The sequence below is a fragment of the Trichomycterus rosablanca genome, chromosome 13, assembly GCF_030014385.1.
Source record: "Trichomycterus rosablanca isolate fTriRos1 chromosome 13, fTriRos1.hap1, whole genome shotgun sequence".
In the NCBI taxonomy this organism is placed as follows: Eukaryota; Metazoa; Chordata; class Actinopteri; order Siluriformes; family Trichomycteridae; genus Trichomycterus; species Trichomycterus rosablanca.
In genome coordinates this window covers 36784470-36807887 of record NC_086000.1, presented here as the reverse complement: position 1 = coordinate 36807887, position 23418 = coordinate 36784470, and the positions used below count along the sequence as shown (strand labels likewise).

The following is a 23418-nucleotide window of genomic DNA, read 5'->3' as shown; positions in this document are numbered from 1 at the left end:
CGTGCTGATCATACTGGTTAGCAACATACATAGGTTAGACTGGTAACACTGGCCAACCAAATAGTTTAAGCTGGATATGCTGGTTGTTCAGCCTGCATAGTTAGGCTGGTCATGCTGGTTGGAGAGCTAGGTACACCATGAGCTTAGACCAGTCAAACCAATAGCCAAATCAATTTAATAATGGGTAAATACCAGCTAGGTTGGCAATCGTAGATAAACTAATCACTCAAACAGGTCAAAAAGCTGAATATGCTGGTTAAGCAACCTGGTTAGACTGGTCAGGCTGGTTGGCCACCTTATAGGCTGATCATACTGTAATTAGGCAGGATACACTGGCCAACCGCCTTGATTAAGCTGGTCATGCTGTTCAGCCTGCCTAGTTAGGCTGCTCATGCTAGTTGGACAGCTAGGTACACCATGAGCTTAGACCAGTCAAACAAATAACCAAATCAATTCAATAATGGGTAAAAACCAGCTAGGTTGGCAATTGTAGATAAACTACTTACTCACTCAAACAGGTCAACAAGCTGCTATTCCAGCTAGTCCACCATATGGGTTAGGCTGGATATGCTGGTTAAGCACCCTGGTTAGACTGGTCAGGCTGGTTGGCCACCTTGTATAGGCTGATCATACTGGTAATTAGGCAGGATACACTGGCCAACCACCTAGATTAAGCTGGTCATGCTGTTCAGCCTGACTAGTTAGGCTGGTCATGCTAGCTGGACAGCTAGTTAAGCCATGAGCTTAGATCAGTCAAACCAATAACCAAATCATTACAATAATGGGTAAATACCAGCTAGGTTGGCAATCGTAGATGAACTAATCACTCAAACAGGTCAACAAGCTGAATATGCTGGTTAAGCACCCTGGTTAGACTGGTAAGGCTGGTTGGCCACCTTGTATAGGCTGATTCTCCTGGTAATTAGGCAGGATACACTGGCCAAGCACCTAAATTAAGCTGGTCATGCTGTTCAGTTTGCCTAGTTAGGCTGGTCATGCTGGTTGGAGAGCAGGTAATCCAAGAGCTTGGACCAGTAAAGCCAATAACCAAATCAATTCAATAATGGGTAAAAAAAACTAGGTTGGCAATCGTAGATAAACTAATCACTCAAACAGGTCGACAAGCTGCCATTCTCACTGGTCAACCACATCAGTTAAGCTGGACATGCTGGTTTAGCACCCTGGCTAGACTCGTCAGGCTGGTTGGCCACCTCATATAGGCTGATCATATGCAGATACATAATTAGGCTGGTCATGCTAGTTGGAGAGCAGATAAACCAAGAGCATAGACCAGTCAAACCAATAACCAAATCAATACAATAATGGGTAAATACCAGCTAAGTAAACCAATCACTCAAACAGGTCAACAAGCTGGATATGCTGGTTGAGCACTCTGGTACAGGCTAGTCATACTGCTTAGCAACATACATAGGCTAGACTGGTAACACTGGCCAACCAAATGGATTAAGCTGGATATGCTGGTTGAGCACCCAAGGCACTTGGGTGGAGCTGCGGTGAAACAGGCTAGAGCGCCTGGGCTGTGGGCGGGAGGGTCGTAGGGGTTCCTCATAACTGCTGCAGTTACGACCTCTGCTGGCTGAACGATGGCGCTGCACAGAGACGGGGGATAATAGAGATCGGTGCGTGACTCTCTGTGCGCGATACGGATCTCCATATAAGCATATAAACAGTGAACCCGTCTGCTGCAGGAGAAAAGAAGCGGTCAGGACTGTGTTAGTCACAGCCCTCCTTGGTAACTGGATATGGCTAAATTACCAGGGGATTATTTTTTGGATTAGTGTTTAGTGCATTAGTTTTAGGTAGCTTTAGTGACCCCGACCACGCGCCCCTCCCTCCCTACACTGCTTGTGTAACACGTGGGTGGTCTGAATAGGACCCGGCGCATTCACTGTGTTCACTCATTCATTAACACAAAGCTAATGAATGTGTTCAGCTACAGGAACCCCAGATCATCCACAGATCTGAAATATTCGATATAAACACGTCCAGCTCAGAGAACGCTCGGCATCACCAACACCCACGTACCTCTTTACCAGCTCGTTCACATCGGGCACCGTGACTGTGCATTTAAATCAGCTGGCAGCAGTAAAAAGAGCCCATTTACACCAGTGTGAAGCGGAATCCCACAGCAACAGACCAGCAACAGACCAGTGTCCTCTCAGGCGCATATAAATGGGCCTCAAACACGACCCATTCATTTCCAACTCTCATGAGGATCAGCATAAACTCGTGTCAGAAATAAACCGCTGCAGAAATCACAGCAGTCTGTAACGGCGACACCCTTACAAGTGTACATTTATTTATTCATGCCTGTTTTAGCACCGCTTTATCCTGGTCAGGGTCGCAGTGGGTACAGTTACTGGGTGACAGGAAGGAAACAGGTCTGGACAGGTCGCCAGTCTCTTTTATACAAACACACACTCTCACACACACACACACTCTCTTTCATACAAACTCTCACTCACACACATACACACTCACACACACTTTCTCTCTCATACTGACAGACACACTCTCTCTCACACACACTGACACAAACACACACACACACACACAAACACACACACTGACACAAACACACACACACACACTGACACACACACACACACACACACTGACACAAACTCACACACATACAGACTTAAATAAACACCGTCACACATACAAACACACACACACTCTCTCACACACACTGACACACTGACACACACACACACACACGCACACACACTCTTTCATACAAACACAAACACATTTTCTCTCTCACACTCCCTCTCCTCACACAAACACACACTCTCACACAAACTCACACACACACACTCTCACACAAACTCATACTCTCTATAATACACACATACACAAACACACACTTTCTCTCTCACACAAACACTCTTTCTCACACAAACTCACACACACATACACACACACACACACACACAATAGGGTGACTTTAGTTTCTCCAGTTGACCTGACTGCACATCTTTGGACTGTGGGAGGAAACTCACACAGATACAGGGAGATACAGGGAGAACATGCAAACTCCACACAGAAAGGACCCGGAGCGCTCCATCTGGGAATCGAACCCAGGACCTTCTTGTGTAGAAACAAACATTTACATTTTCAGCATTTAGCAGACGCTTTTATACAGAGCACTTACAATAGTGTGACAGTATATTGTCTAAGCAAATGAGATTAAGGGCCTTGCTCAAGGGCCCAGCAGTGGCAACCTGGCAGTGGTGGGGCTTGAACCAGTAACCTTTTGATTACTAGTCCAGTACCTAAACCACTAGCCTACACCTGCCCAAAATGTTGATGATAAAATGTTTTGTGTTGATTTCATTCATTCATTGTCTGTTTAACCACCGGTTTATCCTGGTCAGGGCTGCGCGTCTTTGGACACAGATACAGGGAGAACATGCAAACTCCACACAGAAAGGACCCGGACCACACCATCTGGGAATCGAACCCAAGACCTGTATCTTGCTGTGAGCCACTATGTTGTGTAGAAACATTTACTTTTACATTTACATTTTCAGCATTTAGCGGACGCTTTTATACAAAGCACTTACAGTACTGTGACAGTATACTGTCTAAGCAACTGAGGGTTAAGGGCCTTGCTCAGGGGCCCAACAGTGGCAACCTGGCAGTGACGGGGCTTGAACCAGCAAGCTTTTGATTACTAGTCCTGCTTCAGTGAGATCCGCATCAACAAATGAATTGGAATCATTTGTAGTCACCATCTATTGAGCTTTGCACTTTTGAAGTATATATTTGTCCATTCTCCAAGACCGAACGTAGGCTATAGGTAGGACCCCCCCCCCCCCCAAGGCTCACTGACACCTCCTAGATAGTATCTGTCCTAGACTTTAACCCTGTATACATGACCTGTAGGTGACCAAAGTTGGCAAAAAGCTTCACCTATCATTGAAAAAACAGCAGCAGCGATGAGGTGTAACCCAGTCCGACCCTCCCTCCTTCATACACGGCAAATCAGCACCGCATGCTGAACTGGGCTTCCATATCAGCCCGCTGAGCCACCCGAACACCCACTAGTTTATCATTTTAATATCGTTGTGTTACGACAAAGCAAACGTACCGAAGCTTCTTTTTTAAATATGAACACGTGTACACGGTTCGAGTGAGGTTAGATCCAGGAAACAGGATCTGTCATGCGGAAACGGAAGATCTGGTGGAGGAAACAGGATCTTTTCGGGGCGTGGTGTTCCTTATAACAGGATGTGGTGCCTTTTGGGTCCACATTTCACTATATAGACAAAATTATTGGGACGCCCCTTCTAATTATTGAGTTTACATTTACGGCATTTAGCAGACGCTTTTATCCAAAGCGACTTACAGTACTGTGATAATATATATTGTCTAAACAATTGAGGGTTAAGGGCCTTGCTCAGGGGTCCAACGGTGGCAACCTGGCAGTGATGGGGCTTGAACCAGTGACTTTTAGTTTACTAGTCCATCTAGTTTACTTAACCGCTAGGCTACAACTGCCTCATCATTTGTTTCAGCCACAGCAGTTGCTAACAGGTGTAATAAATCAGTGCTATAAGAACAGTTTAGGGAAGGTCCCCTTCCTGTTCCAGCATGACTGAGCCCCTGTGAGGTCCTGACCTCAGCCCCACTCAACAGCTCTGGAATGAACCGGAACATCATCTGATCGATCAGCGCCCAGCCATATAAAAAATTTCATGCTTTGACTGAACAGGCACAAATTCCCACACACAGACATACAGTGCCTTGCAAAAGTATTCAGCCCCCTTGAACTTTTCAACCTTTTGCCACATTTCAGGCTTTAAACATAAAGATATGAAATTGTAATTTTTTTGTGAAGAATCAACAACAAGTGGGACACAATCGTGAAGTGGAACGAAATTTATTGGATATTTTAAACTTTTTTTAGAAATAAAAAACTGAAAAGTGGGGCGTGCAATACTATTCAGCCCCCTTGCGTTAATACTTTGTAGCGCCACCTTTTGCTGCGATTACAGCTGCAAGTCGCTTGGGGTATGTCTCTATCAGTTTTGCACATCGAGAGACAGAAATTTTTGCCCATTCTTCCTTGCAAAACAGCTCGAGCTCAGTGAGGTTGGATGGAGAGCGTTTGTGAACAGCAGTTTTCAGCTCTTTCCACAGATTCTCGATGGGATTCAGGTCTGGACTTTGACTTGGCCATTCTAACACCTGGATACGTTTATTTGTGAACCATTCCATTGTAGATTTTGCTTTATGTTTTGGATCATTGTCTTGTTGGAAGATAAATCTCCGATAAGTCTCAGGTCTTTTGCAGACTGCAACAGGTTTTCTTCCAGAATGGTCCTGTATTTGGCTCCATCCATCTTCCCATCAATTTTAACCATCTTCCCTGTCCCTGCTGAAGAAAAGCAGGCCCAAACCATGATGCTGCCACCACCATGTTTGACAGTGGGGATGGTGTGTTCAGGGTGATGAGCTGTGTTGCTTTTACGCCAAACATAACGTTTTGCGTTGTGGCCAAAAAGTTCGATTTTGGTTTCATCTGACCAGAGCACCTTCTTCCACATGTTTGGTGTGTCTCCCAGGTGACTTTTTATAGATATCTTTGAGAAATGGCTTTCTTCTTGCCACTCTTCCATAAAGGCCAGATTTGTGCAGTGTACGACTGATTGTGTCCTATGGACAGAGTCTCCCACCTCAGCTGTAGATCTCTGCAGTTCATTCAGAGTGATCATGGGCCTCTTGGCTGCATCTCTGATCAGTCTTCTCCTTGTTTGAGCTGAAAGTTTAGAGGGACGGCCGGGTCTTGGTAGATTTGCAGTGGTCTGATACTCCCTTCATTTCAATATGATCGCTTGCACAGTGCTCCTTGAGATGTTTAAAGCTTGGGAAATCTTTTTGTATCCAAATTCGGCTTTAAACTTCTCCCCAACAGTATCTCGGACCTGCCTGGTGTGTTCCTTGGTCTTCATGATGCTCTCTGCGCTTTAAACAGAACTCTGAGACTATCACAGAGCAGGTGCATTTATACGGAGACTTGATTACACACAGGTGGATTCTATTTATCACCATCAGTCATTTAGGTCAACATTGGATCATTCAGAGATCCTCACTGAACTTCTGGAGTGAGTTTGCTGCACTGAAAGTAAAGGGGCTGAATAATATTGCACGCCCCACTTTTTAGTTTTTTATTTCTAAAAAAAGTTTAAAATATCCAATAAATTTCGTTCCACTTCACAATTGTGTCGCACTTGTTGTTGATTCTTCACAAAAAATTACAATTTCATATCTTTATGTTTAAAGCCTGAAATGTGGCAAAAGGTTGAAAAGTTCAAGGGGGCTGAATACTTTTGCAAGGCACTGTACTTCAAAGTCTGGTGAGAAGCCTTCTCATGGTCAGGTGTCCAAATACTTGTGACCACATAGTGTACTTCAGACAGAATTACTGACGGGCTGTCAACAGAATACACTGCCCCCCAGTGGGAACGATCGGCAATGCAGCAGACAATATCGGCCGCTAGTCTGCTGGGCGGGAAAAGACTGGACTAAAAAGTGGGTGGGGTCTAAGAGGCCGTGTAAGGACCCTGGTTAGTAGCCTGAGCCGCCTGTACAGAAGTGGAGGAACGTGGAGATCAGCACGTGACTCTCCGTGCGCGAGACCGACCTCATGTGCCGATTCACCGAAGTATTAACGAATAAGAAGTGAGGGCGTGTCAGGAGAGTATACCCTCCGTACGCCATCAGGGTCTCCAACAGAGAAAAAGGAAGTACAGGAATAAAACAGATAATAAAATAAAGAATACAGAATGTAAAGCTCGGAGCCACGCTGCTCTGTTTCTGAGTCGTGACATCCTCACAGAACAAAAATAGCTTCAGCTTCAGAGCGGATATTTTAGGATCTCAGAGGAAGATGCAGTCTGGCCTTCAGATGGAGAGCAGTGGACTGTGTGTGGACGATCAAGAGCTTTCTTGTTCTTGTCTGGCCTCAAACCATAATATATAACTGGCATTAAAAGGATTTTGGTTGGTACTGAGAGGAGTTTAGTATCAAATACTGCAGTCAGGAACGGCTCAGGCAGGGCGATGATGGTCAAACTGACCAGGATACGGAAACACAAGTCAGTTAGCACGGTCACCAAGCTACGATCGATGAAAGCCTCGGTCCGGTCAGTAGCCTCGGTCCGAATGCGAACCTGGACGCTACAGGAAGAGGAGTGGTTTTAATTCCATTTATTCAGTCACAGGAAATGATCCGCTTCAGAAATCACTGAAATCTGTAACGGCTGCACCCTTACAACTTTCATTCAGGACTGTTTTACCACTGCTTTATCCTGGTCAGGGTCACAGTGGGTACAGGGTACAGTTCACTGGGCGACAGGTAGGAAACACCCTGGACAGGTTGCCAGTCCATCACAAGGCAAACACACACACTAACAAAAACACACTTTCTCACACAAACACACTCAAACACACACACACACACACACACACTCAAACAAACACACAAACACACACACACACACACTTTCTCTCTCACACACATATAAACACACACACACACACACACACACTCAAACAAACACACAAACACACACTCTCACACAAACACACTCAAACAAACACACACACACACTCAAACAAACACACAAACACACTTTCTCTCTCACACACATAAACACACACACACATACTCACACAAACTAACAAAAACACACACTTTCTCTCTCTCTCACACATACAAACACAAACACACACACACACACACACTCACACAAACACACACACAAACTAACAAAAACACACTTTCTCACACAAACAAACACTAACAAACACACACTTTCTCTCTCTCACACACACATACAAACACACACACACACTTTCTCTCTCTCTGTCTCACACATACAAACACAAACACACACTCACACAAACAAACACTAACAAACACACACTTTCTCTCTCTCTCTCACACATACAAACACACACTTTCTCTCTCTCTCTCACACATACAAACACACACACACACTCAAACAAACACACAAACACACACACTAACAAAAACACACTTTCTCACACAAACACACTCAAACACACAAACACACACTTTCTCTCTCACACACATATAAACAAACACACACACACACTCAAACAAACACACACACGCAAACAAAAACACACACACACACACTCAAACAAAAACACACACTACTCTAACTGCTGCCTAGACTCGTCTAGTGGTAATAAAACTAATAATAATTAAATAAACGTGTGCAAACGCCCCCTTGTGAAGGATTTATGTTACATCTTGTAAACCACAGTGGGACCAGACTGTACAGAGCAGAACAGTTGGAGTAAGATGGAAGCAGTAATACTTTAAGTATAATAATAATAATAATACATTTTATTTATATAGCGCTTTTCAAGATACTCAAAGACGCTTTACATAAGACAAATAATCAAAACAAATACGTACATACACCATACAAATCATAGTACAAAATCAAAATAGTACATCAACATCAAGAATAATTAAGATAAAAACAAAGAGAGCAGCATAAGACAGTTCATTAAAAATTAGCTAAATTATGAGAGAGAACAACAAATATAGAACAATTTCTTAAAATTAGACAGAAGCAGGACAGATTTACATGCAATCAGGAAACTGAAAACTTTACAAGTTTTAGGATCTAGGACTTCACATTTCTGTCGTGATCTAAGTATAAAAACTATTAAAAAGAATAGCAAAGTATAGAAAAGTATGTAAGTATGCAAAGCAAAAAGCAGAGCTGCTGTGTCCCAAACTACTAAATAAGTCAGTTTCCTATCAGTAGTGATGCTACAATACAATTTTGAGAACACGGTAAAGTAAAGTTTGTGGTTTGGGACACAGCCCTTCAGCTGGCTGCCTGACGCAGCCTGGACAGGCCGCCAGTCCATCACAGGGCACACACACACACACACATATACACACACCCATTCACCAATTCAGTGTCTCTAATTAACCTGACTGGAGCTCCCGGAGGAAACCCACACGGACATGGGGAGAACATGCAAACTCTGCACAGAGTTGAATTATCTTATTAAATTCCTAAACAAATAACATTGTAATATAAGATACGACAAAGAGAAATTACGCTAACCCACAACTGCTCGAATTCAGGGTTTGAATCAGCACTGGTGCTATCGGCCGGTCGGGCATCTACACACATACATGAATGGGGAAGATGGCCGATGCCTTGTGATGGACTGGCCTCTTGTACAGGGTGTATTGCTGGACACACTGCAACCCTGACCACGATTAAACGTTACTAAACATGAAAATAACAAACACAACATGATCAAAAATATTCGGGCACTTGACCATGAGCTTGTTGGACGTCCCTTTTCAAAAACAAACCTCTATGTGATCCTCTGAGAAGCTTCTCACAAGACTCTGAACTATGTCTATGGGAATTTGTGCCTGTTTAGTCAAAAGATGACAGCGTTCAGTGGCTGGGCACTGATGTTGATGTTCCAGTTGATGTTCTGGTTCATCCCAGAGCTGTTGAGTGAGGCTGGGGTCAGGACTGTCTTTATAGAGCTTGCTCGTGATGGAACAGTAAAGGACCTTCCCTAAACTGTTGATGCAAATTTGGAAGCATGTAATTTCCTTTATATAATTGATTTATTACACCTGTAGCTAAAACACGTGAATTTAAAAATGACAAAAACTTTTGTCCATATAATGTACACCACTTTTTTGGGAAAAAGTAATTGCCCCCCACCAACCACGCCCGGTTCCCTGCAGGTAAAATCATTTTTTGGGCCGTTACAGTGATTCTAGCCAGCCCTAGTGAATCGATCAGGGTCCGAGGCGTGCAGAGACAACTCACGCCTCATTGTCTTTACTGAGGAATATCTGAACCTGTCCCGACAAATCGGCACCACCCACACCACAGCGATCCGCCACGTCAGCAGTTCACACGCCGCACCGCTAACAAACCGGGTGTGTATCAGCGTTCAGGGGTCGGGTGTGTTTCTGTACACACACACACAGAGGTTCTGCTTTCGGAAAAGTGGAGGTCAAACGGTGGTTGTGTCCCAAATTGCACACAGAATGCATAATTAGTGCACTGGGAGTGGAGCACAGGATGCGGATTGTGACACAGCCGGGGAATCACAACTTTCATTCATGTCTGTTTTACCACTGCTTTATCCTGGTCAGGGTCACAGTGGGTACAGTTCACTGGGTGACAAATAGGAAACAGGTCTGGACAGGTTGCCACTCCATCACAGGGCAAATACACACACACACACACACACACTCTATTTCACACACTTACACACATACACACACAAAACACACACACTCTTTTTCTCACACAAACACACACTCACACACTCTCAAACTCACACACTCATACAAACACACTCTCACACACTCAAACTCACGCAAACACACATCTCACACACACAGTCTCTCTTTCACACACACACACACACACACACACACACACACACACCTACACTCTCTAACACACACACTGTATCATACTCACACACACATTCTCTCTCTATCACACACACACTTTCACACAAACACACACAAACATACACACTCTCGCACAAACACACACACTCGCTCTCTTTCACAAACACACACACTGACACACACAAACACACACACTTTCTCTCTCTCACACACAGACACACACACTCTCTCTTTCTCACACAAACACACACACACTCTCTCACACAAACACACACACACACTGACACACACTTTCTCTCTCTCACACACTCACAAAAACACACACTGACACACACACACACTTTCTTTCTCACACAAACACACTTACACAAACAACCACACACAAATTCTCTCTGTGTCATTGTCACATTCTCTCTCTCTCACAAACACACACTGTCTCTCACACACTCACACACTCACACAAACACACACACACACATTCTCTCTTTCTCACACACACAAACACACTCTCTCACAAACACACACACTGACACACACACTCTCTCATACACTCTCTCTCACAAAAACACACACTCACACAAAACACATATACACACACACTCTTTCTCACACAAACACACACACACACACACTTTCTCTCACACACTCACAAAAACACACTGATACACACACTTTCTTTCTCACACAAACACACTTTCTTTCACACAAATACACACACTTACACAAACAACCACACACACATTCTCTCTCTCTCACAAACACACACTGTCTCTCTCACACACTCACTTACACACTCACACAAACACACACACAAACACACTCTCTCACAAACACACACACTGACACACATACACTCTCTCTCACAAAAACACACACACACACAAAACACACACACACACACACACAAACAAACACTCTCTTACACTCTCTCTTTCTCTCACACACAAATACAAATAAATTTGACACACACACACACACACATCCTGACTGCATGTCTTTGGACTGTAGAAGGAAACACACTCTCACAGGGAGAACATGCAAACTCCACACAGAAAGAACCCTGATCGCTCCACCTGGAAATCTTACCCAGGACCTTCTTGCTGCGAGGCAACAGTGCTACCCACCGAGCCACTGTCTCGCCCTACGTACACTGTAGACTGAATTCCGGAGCTCTGTGGTGACTCGGAATGAAACGAGACGTTTTTAGGGCTTTCAGAACAAAGTGCTCATGATGTCAGGATGAAGTCATGCAGTGTAAGATTACACAGGGTTTGTGTTTACACTCCAGTTACAGAGTACAATCACTGCGATCGGTCTAGTCAGTCTAAACTCGGTCAGGGGGATAAAGTATTCACCCCCTCCCCTCTCGTCATTTAATATACGTCCAGTGAAAATATCCATCACTCATTCATTCATTCACTAAGCGAAGGGCAGGATACACACACACACACACACACACACACCTAAGGGGACTTTAGGATCTCCAATTAACCTGACTGCATGTCTTTGGATTTGTGGGAGGAAACCGAAGCACCCAGAGAAAAAACAGACAGACACGGGGAGAACATGCAAACTCCACACAGAAAGCACCCGGACCGCTCCACCTGGGAATCGAACCCAGGACCTAACTCACAATAATCGCTGCTGCCACACCCACCCCCGATCGCTTCTTTTCACCTACCAGGGGCGGGGTTACACATGTAGAGAGTCAGCGGAGGCTGCAGATGCCCCACCGACGAGGAACCCTGTTTCAGTCAATCGTGTGTCTGTGGAGGCGCCCGACCGGATGATAGCAGAACTGAGAATCAAACTGCAAAGCTTGATATCTCAGTGCTGGTGGGTTAGTGTGTTCTACTGCTACAGCGGGATATTCTGCTAGCACAACAGTGCAGAGATTCTGAACTCTGCATTGCCACTGGTCGGCTGGGCACCATCTAGCGGGCATAATTGGCAGTGCCTGCAGCAGACGTCTCTGCTAGTGCGGGATGACCGGACTATGTGGGTGGGGTCTTCAAATGCTGTGTAAGGACCCTGATTGACAGGTAGAGAGGCGTCTGTGCAGAGTGCACGCGGGTCGGAGGAAATCCTTCAGCTTCTTTTTTTACGGTGATCTGTGTTATAACTAACTGTCGACCTGAGTGGTGAAAAGCACAAAACCTTCGGACTCTGAAGCAGTGATATGACATTTTCTAGAGTGATAAATCGAACTAAGCTGACTACAGGACCGGGTTGGTAAGTGTAGGGTGGAATACTTTGACTAGCTTACACAAAGCTCTAATCTTAACCCTATCAAACACCTCTGGGATGAATTGGAACTCTAATTACCAGCCGGGAGAAGCCCAGACGGTTCGTGACTGTACCTGAGAGGACGTTGTGGACGGGCGTGGCCACGTTGATGTCCTGCAGGTGCTCCAGCGTTTCGGTGTGGAACAGGCGCAGCGTGGAGCCCGAGCTGAAGGCGATCCAGATACCCACTCCGGCCACCACCATGTGGGACACGACCATGCCCTCCTCCTGATGCGCTTCCAACTGGTGCTGCATATCACATCAAATACAAAAAGGGGTTCGTTTTAGCTCTTAGAGTCAGATGATTTAATATTATCAGGACTAGGAGGTACAGCGGAGACGCCTCGTTTACCAGGACTAGGGGTAATCAGGTCCCCCTTGTATAGGATTTCCAGGTCAGGAGGCCTTATTAGGGAAGGAATCTCAAACTAGACCAAGGGTGTCAGCACTACGGTATAAATAAAAAGGAAGTGCAATTGTTAGTAATCAGGTCATTTCCAATTGAACTCATGCCACTTGGGGTGCCCTTCCTGTTCTCTTTTAGTGGCACCTAAAGGGTCGAGTGAAATTTCTTCCTGATCACAAGAGGGGGACTGAGCCGAATGCAGTGTAAAGCTTGCTTGACTGTGGACAGTGTCAACCATGTTCCTGATGCTCCTCTACGCAAATGTACTCTGTGTACGTTTTAATAGGTGCAGTAAAACCATCGTGACCGTACACTACACGGTCAAAAGTATTTGGACACCTGAAAAACAGCTTGTCGGACATCCCGTTCCAAAACCATGTGCACTTATTTTCAATCGCTCCTTCTTTCCTGCGTAGCTTTAATATCATCCGCAGGTCTGGGAAGCCTTTCTACAAGACTATACAAGGAGTGTGTCTGTGGGGATTTGTGCTCATTCATATAGTCAATAGAGTCAGTGAGGTCAGACGCTCATGCTGGAAGGAGTGTTGATTTGGTTTGAGACCAGGTCTCTGTGTAGGCAACACAACACAGCTCAAACCATGCTTAATCACGCTGAAGGAGAAGAAATGGGACTTCCCCAAACTGTTGGCATGATGCTAAAGGCATATCATTTACCTTATGTCATTTGTTACACATTTACATTTACGTTTTCAGTATTTAGCAGATGCTTTTATCCAAAGCGACTTACAATTATGACATGAACATGATTTTGAGCAATTGAGGGTTAAGGGTCTTTTGCTCAGGGGCCCAACAGTGGCAACTTAGCAGTGGTGGGGCTTGAACCGGCAACCTTCTGATTACTAGTCCAGGAACTTAACCACTGAGCTATCACTGCCCTACTTATCAACGTGTTAGCAACATATAAGGCATTACATTTACATTTTTAGCATTAAGCAGAAGCTTTTATCCAAAGTGACCTACAGTACTGTGACAGTATACTATTTAAGCAACTGAGGGTTAAGGGCCTTGCTCAAGGGCCCAACAGTGGCAACCTGGCAGTGGTGGGGCTTGAACCAGTGACCTTTTGGTTACTAGTCCAGTACCTTATCCGCTAGGCTAAGATTCATAAATCATTAAAAGAGGTGTCCACATATTTTTGGCCGTATAGTGTATACGGGCACAGAGACGCCATCAGCCGTAGGAATTCAGGGGCCAAAAGGAACCACAAAGCTACACCGAAATGGATTTTTGAACAAAGATGTGTTCCAATCATTCAGTCACAGAAAACAGCAGCTGCAGGAATCACAGAATTCCCAGAATCCGGTCGAAAGTGCCGGAATTTTCCTTCCTTTCCGTGCTGAGTTGGCGTCCGTAGGCTTTTCTTTGCTCCGCAGCCTGGCACGACTCGTTCAGCCGCTGACGAGATCGAACACGTCTGTCTGATTTCAGTCGGTCAGCGTTTCTGTTTAATAGGGAAGTTCCGTGATTTCCCCGAAACGCTTCTGAAACTCGGGTTCCTCCCTGAGCGGTGACGAATTAAGCAAACACTGAGAAAGAGCTGAGCAAACATTCCGCAGATCCAGCGCTGCACGACTCCTAGTGCTCCCGGCTTTCATTATTCTCTTTATTTCCTAGTCGTATCCGATTCCCCGGTCGTATTTCACCTCCACTCCTGACCGACGAGGGTCGTGACTAACACCAACCCCCCCCCCACGACACATGTGCACGTGCAGTACCGACCACTCATCTTGACCTGCACCAGACGGGTTTGTTGTTCATACGGAGATCCGTATTGCGCACGGAGAGTCACGCACTGATCTCCATTATCCCCCGTCTCGGTGCAGCACCATCGATCAGCCAGCAGAGGTCGTAACTGCAGCAGATACGATAAATCCCCTTGAGCAGTCTCTGTGTAGGTGCCTGACGAGATTCGACCCTTTTTAGATATACCCAGTTTCCCTGGGTACACAAACCCTTGTGGGTGTGTCTTTATCCTCTTCTAATTATCGCATTCACGAGCTCCAGCCTGAATTATTACTAACAGGTGTAATAAATCAATTATATACAGGAAATTATAGCTTCCAATTTTGCACCAACAGTTTAGGGAAGGCCCTGTCATGTTCCAGCATGAGCAAGCTCTATAAAGACATGAAGAAAAGCTACAGTGACCAGACCTCAGCCCCACTAAGTAGCTCTGGAATAAACCGGAACATCAACATTAATGCCCGGACATACAAATGCTGCCATCTTTTGACTAAATGGGCACAAATTCCCACAGACATACTCCAAAGTCTTGTGAGAAGCCTGTCAGAAGAGCGGCTGTTGTTCCAGCTGTTGTTTGTTAATTATATAAGATGTGAGATGTCCAACAAGCTCATGATCAGGTGTCCAAATACTTTTGGCCATATAGTGTAAGCCCAGTGTAGGACTTGTTTAACAGTTTTAACACTCGTTTACTTCTGTGGCGTGAGTGTGAGTATTGATGATGGAGACGTGTCCCCCAGACGAGGCCCAGACTGTCTCCCCGACAGCCAGAAGTGTCTTCACAGGTAACACGCCCAGCTTCAGAACCCTCACGCTGGAGGTATCCCATGATCCTTCTGCAACACGGAAAACAAACAATCGTACAAGGAATCGTACAGGGACTGGAAACAAGACACAAAGTTCCATAGAGACTTTAGGACTCCTCCGAACTACAGTAAGATCGAGAGTTGTCGGTTTGCTAAAGCTTCTTCAAGAGTTCAGCGACAAGTCATCCAGGAGGTCACCTAAGATCCCAGAAAAGCATCTGAAGGACTGTTGGGATCTCCAGCCTCAGCTAACTGGATTCACGGGATGATAGAAAGGAGGAAGCATGTGCTAACCAGGAGCAGCATCAATCGAAACTGGAACGCGCTCAGTGTACCAGTGTGGAGGTGCTTTGCTCCTTTAAGTCATGCTATTATTAAGGGATCAATTAGGGGGTGAATTCCACTCCAGGAAACCGGAGCACCTGTGGGAAACCCACACAGACACGGGGAGAACATGCAAACTCCACACAGAAAAAAGAATCCTGGCCAGCTGGCTGGGGATTCAAACCCAGACGCTTCACACTGTGAGGCGACAGCGCTACCCGCTGCTCCACTGTGCCCTCTGCTATCGACCAGCCTGGAGACTACACAGACATCGATCGGCTCGTCTGAGGGAAGGAGGGTTGTAGGGATTCCTCATAAGTGCTGCAGTTACGCCCTCTGCTGGCTGATCGGTGGCGCTGCACGGCTGAGACGGAGGATAATGGAGATTGGTGCGTGACTCTCCGTGCGCGATACGGATCTCCATATGAACACTAAACCCGTCTGGTGCAGGTGAAAAGAAGCGGTCGGTGCTGCACATGTGTCGGAGGGGGCGTGTGTTACTTACGGCCCTCCCCGATCAGGAGTGGAGGTGAAATACGATCGGGGAATTGGATATGACTAATCTGAGAGGAAAATTGCATTAAAAAACAAATAATGGTAACAAAATATGCTTAAAAGGCCGGAAATCAATCAAATGTTGCACCAGGGTCCATCAGAAGGGGGCGAATACTTTTTCCCACCACTGTTTTGGATCCAGACACGCCGACACGCCCTTATTTTCTCTCTCTCTCTTTAATCCTGCATCATTAGAGCTGAGCGAGTTTGGTCTGGTTCTAAACACTCTGCCCCCGTGACTCAGATCACAGGCATTTTTGGAACAGTAAGGCCTTACATCACCCCTCGGGGGGAACACCAGACCCCCCTAGTGAACCCGCTAGTGTATTCTAGCCCCCAGCTATCATTTATTATAGATCACTGCCTGTTCTGGGGGTTCGAATCCCAGAGTGGGCTCACAAATACAATAGATGCATGGGGGTACATTAAAGTAGACATTGGGGAAGATGGGGGGCACATCAGTGCACCCTTAGTGCAGGTCCTAAATTCGGATCAGTACGGGGAATAAACTTCAGCTCCGACAATGCTCCTCCCAATCTAGTCGTATCCAGTTCCCCGATCGTATATCCCCTCCACTCCTCACCGAAGAGAGTCGTAACTAGCACGCCCCCTCCAACACATGTGCAGTATCGAGCACTTCTTTTCACCCGCATGAGGTTGAGTGTTCGTTTGGAGATCCGTATCTGTCTCTGTCTATGTGTCTATCTGTCTGTCTGTCTATCTAAACCGTGCGGATGTCTATTTATCTGTCTATCTATCTATCTATCTATCTATCTATCTATCTATCTATCGTCTGTCTGTCTGTCTGTCTGTCTGTCTGTCTGTCTATCTATCTATCTATCTATCTATCTATCTATCTATCGTCTGTCTGTCTGTCTGTCTGTCTGTCTGTCTGTCTATCTATCTATCTATCTATCTATCTATCATCTATCTGTCTGTCTGTCTGTCTGTCTGTCTGTCTGTCTGTCTGTCTGTCTGTCTATCTATCTATCTATCTATCTATCTATCTATCTATCTATCTATCATCTGTCTGTCTGTCTGTCTGTCTGTCTGTCTGTCTGTCTGTCTGTCTGTCTATCTATCTATCTATCTATCTATCTATCTATCATCTATCATCTATCTATCTATCTATCTATCTATCTATCTATCTATCTATCTATCTATCATCTATCTATCTATCTATCTATCTATCTATCATCTATCTATCTATCTATCTATCTATCTATCTATCTATCTATCTATCATCTATCTATCTATCTATCTATCTATCTATCTATCTATCTATCTATCTATCTATCGTCTGTCTGTCTGTCTGTCTGTCTGTCTATCTATCTATCTATCTATCTATCTATCTATCTATCTATCTATCATCTATCTGTCTGTCTGTCTGTCTGTCTGTCTGTCTGTCTGTCTATCTATCATCTATCTATCTATCTATCTATCTATCTATCTATCTATCATCTATCTATCTATCTATCTATCTATCTATCTATCTATCATCTATCTATCTATCTATCTATCTATCTATCTATCTATCTATCTATCTATCTATCTATCTATCTATCTATCGTCTGTCTGTCTGTCTGTCTGTCTGTCTGTCTATCTATCTATCTATCTATCTATCTATCTATCTATCATCTATCTGTCTGTCTGTCTGTCTGTCTGTCTGTCTGTCTGTCTATCATCTATCTATCTATCTATCTATCTATCTATCTATCTATCATCTATCTGTCTGTCTGTCTGTCTGTCTGTCTGTCTGTCTGTCTGTATCTATCTATCTATCTATCATCTATCTGTCTGTCTGTCTGTCTGTCTATCTATCTATCTATCTATCTATCTATCTATCTATCTATCTATCTATCTATCTATCTGTCTCTGTCTAATTTCTGTCTGTTTATGTGTCTATCTGTCTGTCTGTCTGTCTGTCTAAACCGTGGGGATGTCTATTTATCTGTCTGTCTGTATGTCTGTCTATCTATCTATATGTCTGTCTATCTGTCTGTCTGTCTGTCTGTCTGTCTGTCTAATCTCTGTCTGTCTGTCTATCTAAACCGTGCGGATGTCTATTTATCTGTCTGTCTGTCTGTCTGTCTATCTATTTATCTATCTATCTGCTTGTCTATCTAATCTCTGTCTGTCTGTCTATGTGTCTATCTGTCTGTCTATCTAAACCGTGCGGATGTCTGTCTATCCATTTATCTGTCTGTCTGTCTGTCTATCTAGTCTCTGTCTGTCTGTCTGTCTATATATCTGTTTGTTTGAATGTCTGTCTGTCTGTCTGTCTATCTATATATATATATATGTATGTTTGTCTGTTTATCTATCTGTCTGTCTGTCTATCTATCTGTCTCTCTCTCTGTGTATGGTTGTCTATCGGTCTGTCTATCTATCTGTCTGTCTATCTATCTGTTTGTCTAGCTATCTGTCTGTCCACCTGTCTGTCTATCTATCTAAACCATGCGGCTGTGTCTCAAACTTCACTTCCAGCTCAGAGGCAGGGGGTTTGGTGAGCGACATGGCAAAATTTAACACTCTTCCACCGTCCTCGCCAACCAGAGTCACGGAACGTATCACCCCCGTCCAGAAATGAAGGAATGAAGGAAAGAGTGAGATCATGAGGAAAAACCACCACAGACACCTTCACTGTGTGTCCAAAAACAAGTGGGTCAGTGAGACGGAGAGAGAGAAAGATCCTAACAAATGTACAGTAGTAAAAAGTAACTGCCCCCCTTTCTGTCCCACTGAATTAATCATTAAACAAAACAAGTTAAATATGAAATGTAGCTCAGGCGGATATCAGATAAACCATATCTAAGCAACATTTGGGGTTCTGGGCGGCCACACCCTCCCTAATCTGAGGAAATCGAATCGCACTCACCTGGCGTTCGGGAGTAGACGGCGAGGGAGCCGCTGACCAAACCGACGTAGAGAAACGGACTCTTATACACCAGACACGTCACGGCGGCTTTCTCAGGGGAAAAGAAGTGCTGCAGTCGAACCTTCTTCGATCGCTGGCTGCTCTTATACACGCACACACTGCCAATCAGAAACACACGCCTGACTCGAATCGGAATACCGACAATCACACTCATTAAAACGCTTTTTTTTTCTGGTGATGCCCCACCTGCCCTCCTCCATGCCCACACAGACGGTGGGCGTGTTGCAGCTCCTGGGTTGGGGGTTTCCCGCCACGTCCTCCGGGGGCTCGTCGGCGGGTACGTAGGTCATACAGAGGATCCGAGACTCCACGTTGAAACACTCGGTCACTTTGGGACTGGAGTTCTGCATGGCCACCACGGCGATCTGAGCCATCTGATTGGTGCAGCTCGCCACCTGAACACAGATGCGCAGTCAGCACCGCCGGATCAGGATCCGCTAACTACCAGTGTGTGAGCGCTAGTCTACAGACAGCTTTTCTACACTGACTTACTAAGTAACTAATCGACTGACAGTCATCTGGTGATTACTAGTTCTGAAAAATCCTTCTTGAAAAATTGCCGGTCCAAAAGAGACAATTTTCTAAACTGATTAACAGACTGAATAATTGACTGACTGACAGACTAACTGGTTGACAGATTGACTGACTGGCAAAATTAGTCATTAAATGATCGACTGACTGAATGAAAGTGACTAATTGATTGATTAACACACTGACATCTACTGACTGATAAACGACTGATATACTGACTGTTGATGGTTGACTGACAGACTGACAGACACACTAAATGACTGACTGACAAACTGAATGACAGACTGAATAATTGAGTGATTGCTTGACAGATTAAATGACTGACTGACTGACTGACTGACTGACAGACTGAGTGACTAATTGAATGACTGACTTACTGACTGTCAGATTGATAAATTGACAGACTAACTGACAGACTGAATGACTGACTTACTGACACAGACTGAATGACTGATTGATAGACAGACTGACACTGATTGGCAAACAGACTAAATGACTGACAGACTGAGTGATTGACCTTAAATGACTTACTGACTGACTGACTGACAGACTGACTAATTGAATGACTGACTTACTGACTGTGAGATTGATTAATTGACAGACTAACTGACAGACTGACTGATAGACAGACTAATTAATTGACAGACTGACTGACAGACTGATTGATTGACAGATTGACAGACAGACAGACTGTCAGATTGATTGACATACTGATTGACAGACTAAATGTCTGACTGACAGATTGACTGAGAGACTAACTGACAGAGGGACTGACTGACTGACAGATTGATTGACAGACTGACCAACTAATTTAATAACCGACTTGATTAATTGACAGAATGACTGACAGATTGATTAACAGATGATTGACTGACAAAGTAATTGACACTGATGTACAGACTGATTGAATGATTAACAGACTAATTGACTGACAGACTGAATGATTAACAGACTGAATTACTGACTGACAGACTGAACGACTGACAGACTGAATGATTGACACAGACAGACTGACTGTCAGATTGATTGACAGACTGATTGACAGACTGATTGATTGACAGACTGAATGATTAACAGACTGAATGACTGACTGACAGACTGACTAACAGACTGAATGACTGACAGATTGATTGAATTACAGACAGGCTGACTAACACCTAAATCAAGACACGCAGACTGATCAGCTGATCAATTAACTGATCCACAGACCATCAATCTATTAACACAGTCAGTAGGAACAGGAATGAAGGAACTTGTGACTCATGGCTATTCTCACACCTATTATGTCCGTAACGTTGGCTAGCTACGTAACACTAAAGCGCTAGTGCTGGAGAACGTTAAACGTTAGCATAATCCGCTTCAAGGTGTGACGCCAGTGTGCTATCGCTCACCCAGACGCAGCCGTGTCCCACCGCCGGCACGTCCGCTGTGCTCTCACTGTTAACATGCGGCTCTGGGTTATGAACGGCACACTCCACCTGACACACACACACACACACAGGGATGAAAACACTACATGGGTTACACACTACGTTGCCAAAAGTATGTGGACACCTTGGGATATGTCTATGTCCAAATTTTTTGACTTTTGACAAGGCTTTCCACAAGATTTTGGAGTGTATCTGTGAGGATTTAAACCCAGCGAGATGGTCTCTACTCATGCTGGCTCACAGCTAACGTTCCAATTCACCCCAAAGGATGTCGGGGCTCTGTGCAGGCCACTGGGAACTGGGATTGATCTTTAACAACCCTACTAAGCATGTGTATATGTGTAAACCACATCTTTTCCCCTACCAGTAGTGAAGCCTTACAGAGAACTGTACTGCACACAGAGACTGATGAGCAGCCTCTACCAGACAGCCAGCAGAGGTCACAGTTGTACATTAAGGAATTAGACCTTTCGACCTCCCCTCCACCTCAGACATGGCCAATGGTGCCTGTTTGAATGTCCGGCTAGGTGGACAGCACAACCCGAGAGCTGGAGATCTCAGTGATGTTCGGCTAGTCTATCGGACCGCTGTGCCACATGAATATTTTAACAGCTAGGATTATTTTAGCCGCTCACCTTGAACTCCTGGTGGCGGGACATGAGCACCGGCATGTGTTTCAGCAGCAGAGGATGTTTCTGTTTCCTTATCTGAGTCCCGTCGTCCTCAGAGACGGACCAGCCCTGCACGTTATGTTCCTCTGCACCACACACACACACACACAACAGCACATTATACATTAAAAAACGTCTCTGTATTATGGAACTATGTGTTTAAGAGTATGTGAAGAAGAGTAGAGGCTGTTAAAGCTGCAAACCAGGAATGGAGCTCTATTTTAATCCCCATAGTTTGAAATGGGGCGTCCCATAAGCACACAGTTAGGTGTTGTTGTTCCACTTCTCTTCACACGGGTCGAAAAGAGCGATGGCGTCTCACAGAGAGCCGTACGTCGTACGGAGAGACACGCTACGCACCCTGCAAAGCATCCATCGATAGTGCAGGAGGCTCGGTCAGACAGCAGAGGGCGCAACTGTACAGCGTTAGCACCGTCTGCTCTGCCCAAAGTGTCCACATACTTTTGGCCATATAGGTGTCTGGGTTATCCAAAGTGACTTAAAGTACTGTGACAGTATACTATCTAAGCAGTTGAGGGTTAAGGGCCTTGCTCAAGGGCCCAACAGTGGCAACCTGGCAGTGGTGGGGCTTAAACCAGCGACCTTTGGATTAGTAGTCCAGCACCTTAACCACTAGGCTACAACTGCCCTACATCATCCTACACTCCCGAAAAGAACATTAGGGACATTGTAGCCTAGTGGTTAAGATACTGGACTTGTAATCAGAAGGTCGCTGGTTCAAGCCCCACCACTGCCAGGTTGCTGGTGTTGGGCCCTTGAGCAAGGCCCTAAACCCTCAATTGCTTAGACTGTATACTGTAACTGTACTGTAAGTCGCTTTGGATAAAGGCGTCTGCTAAATGCTGAAAATGTAAATGAGAAGAGGGCGTGTCTAAATTCTTAGATCCCTTAAATGCTCCTACTGAGGCGCCTTAATCCTGAGTGATGATCTGACTGAATGACAAGGGAGCGCCCGATTCCTCCTCAGCGCTGAGGGCAATCCCAGCATTCAGTGCGGCACTAGTTTACTCACTAAAACGACAAACGTGGTGGAGGAATGAGGAGCGGAGCAACCAACGGAGTTCTTTTATTTATTCATTCATTAATTTTCTTAACTGCTTTATTAATTAGGGTTACGGGGCGGGGTGCTGGAACCTATTCCAGCTGTTTAATGGGCGCAAGGCACACAGTAACACTTTGGACGGGGTGCCAGTCCATCACAGGGCAAAC

The 23418-nt window shown here is 45.0% G+C and overlaps 1 protein-coding gene across 2 annotated transcripts in view; it reads right to left on the bottom strand.

Annotated features, from left to right (window-relative positions):
* arhgef10 (Rho guanine nucleotide exchange factor (GEF) 10) overlaps positions 1-23418 on the bottom strand; it is an 83721-nt gene that overhangs the window by 9204 nt on the left and 51099 nt on the right. The window contains exons 22-27 of one of the 2 annotated variants that reach the window (XM_063006876.1): positions 22153-22274; positions 21479-21565; positions 19743-19951; positions 19497-19654; positions 15627-15769; positions 12838-13012 (exon numbers count right to left, since the gene is read on the bottom strand). In XM_063006876.1, coding sequence (XP_062862946.1) covers positions 12838-13012; positions 15627-15769; positions 19497-19654; positions 19743-19951; positions 21479-21565; positions 22153-22274 — 894 coding nt within the window. The remainder of the gene's footprint in view (positions 1-12837; positions 13013-15626; positions 15770-19496; positions 19655-19742; positions 19952-21478; positions 21566-22152; positions 22275-23418) is intronic. The other variant, XM_063006877.1, reaches the window with a different exon arrangement.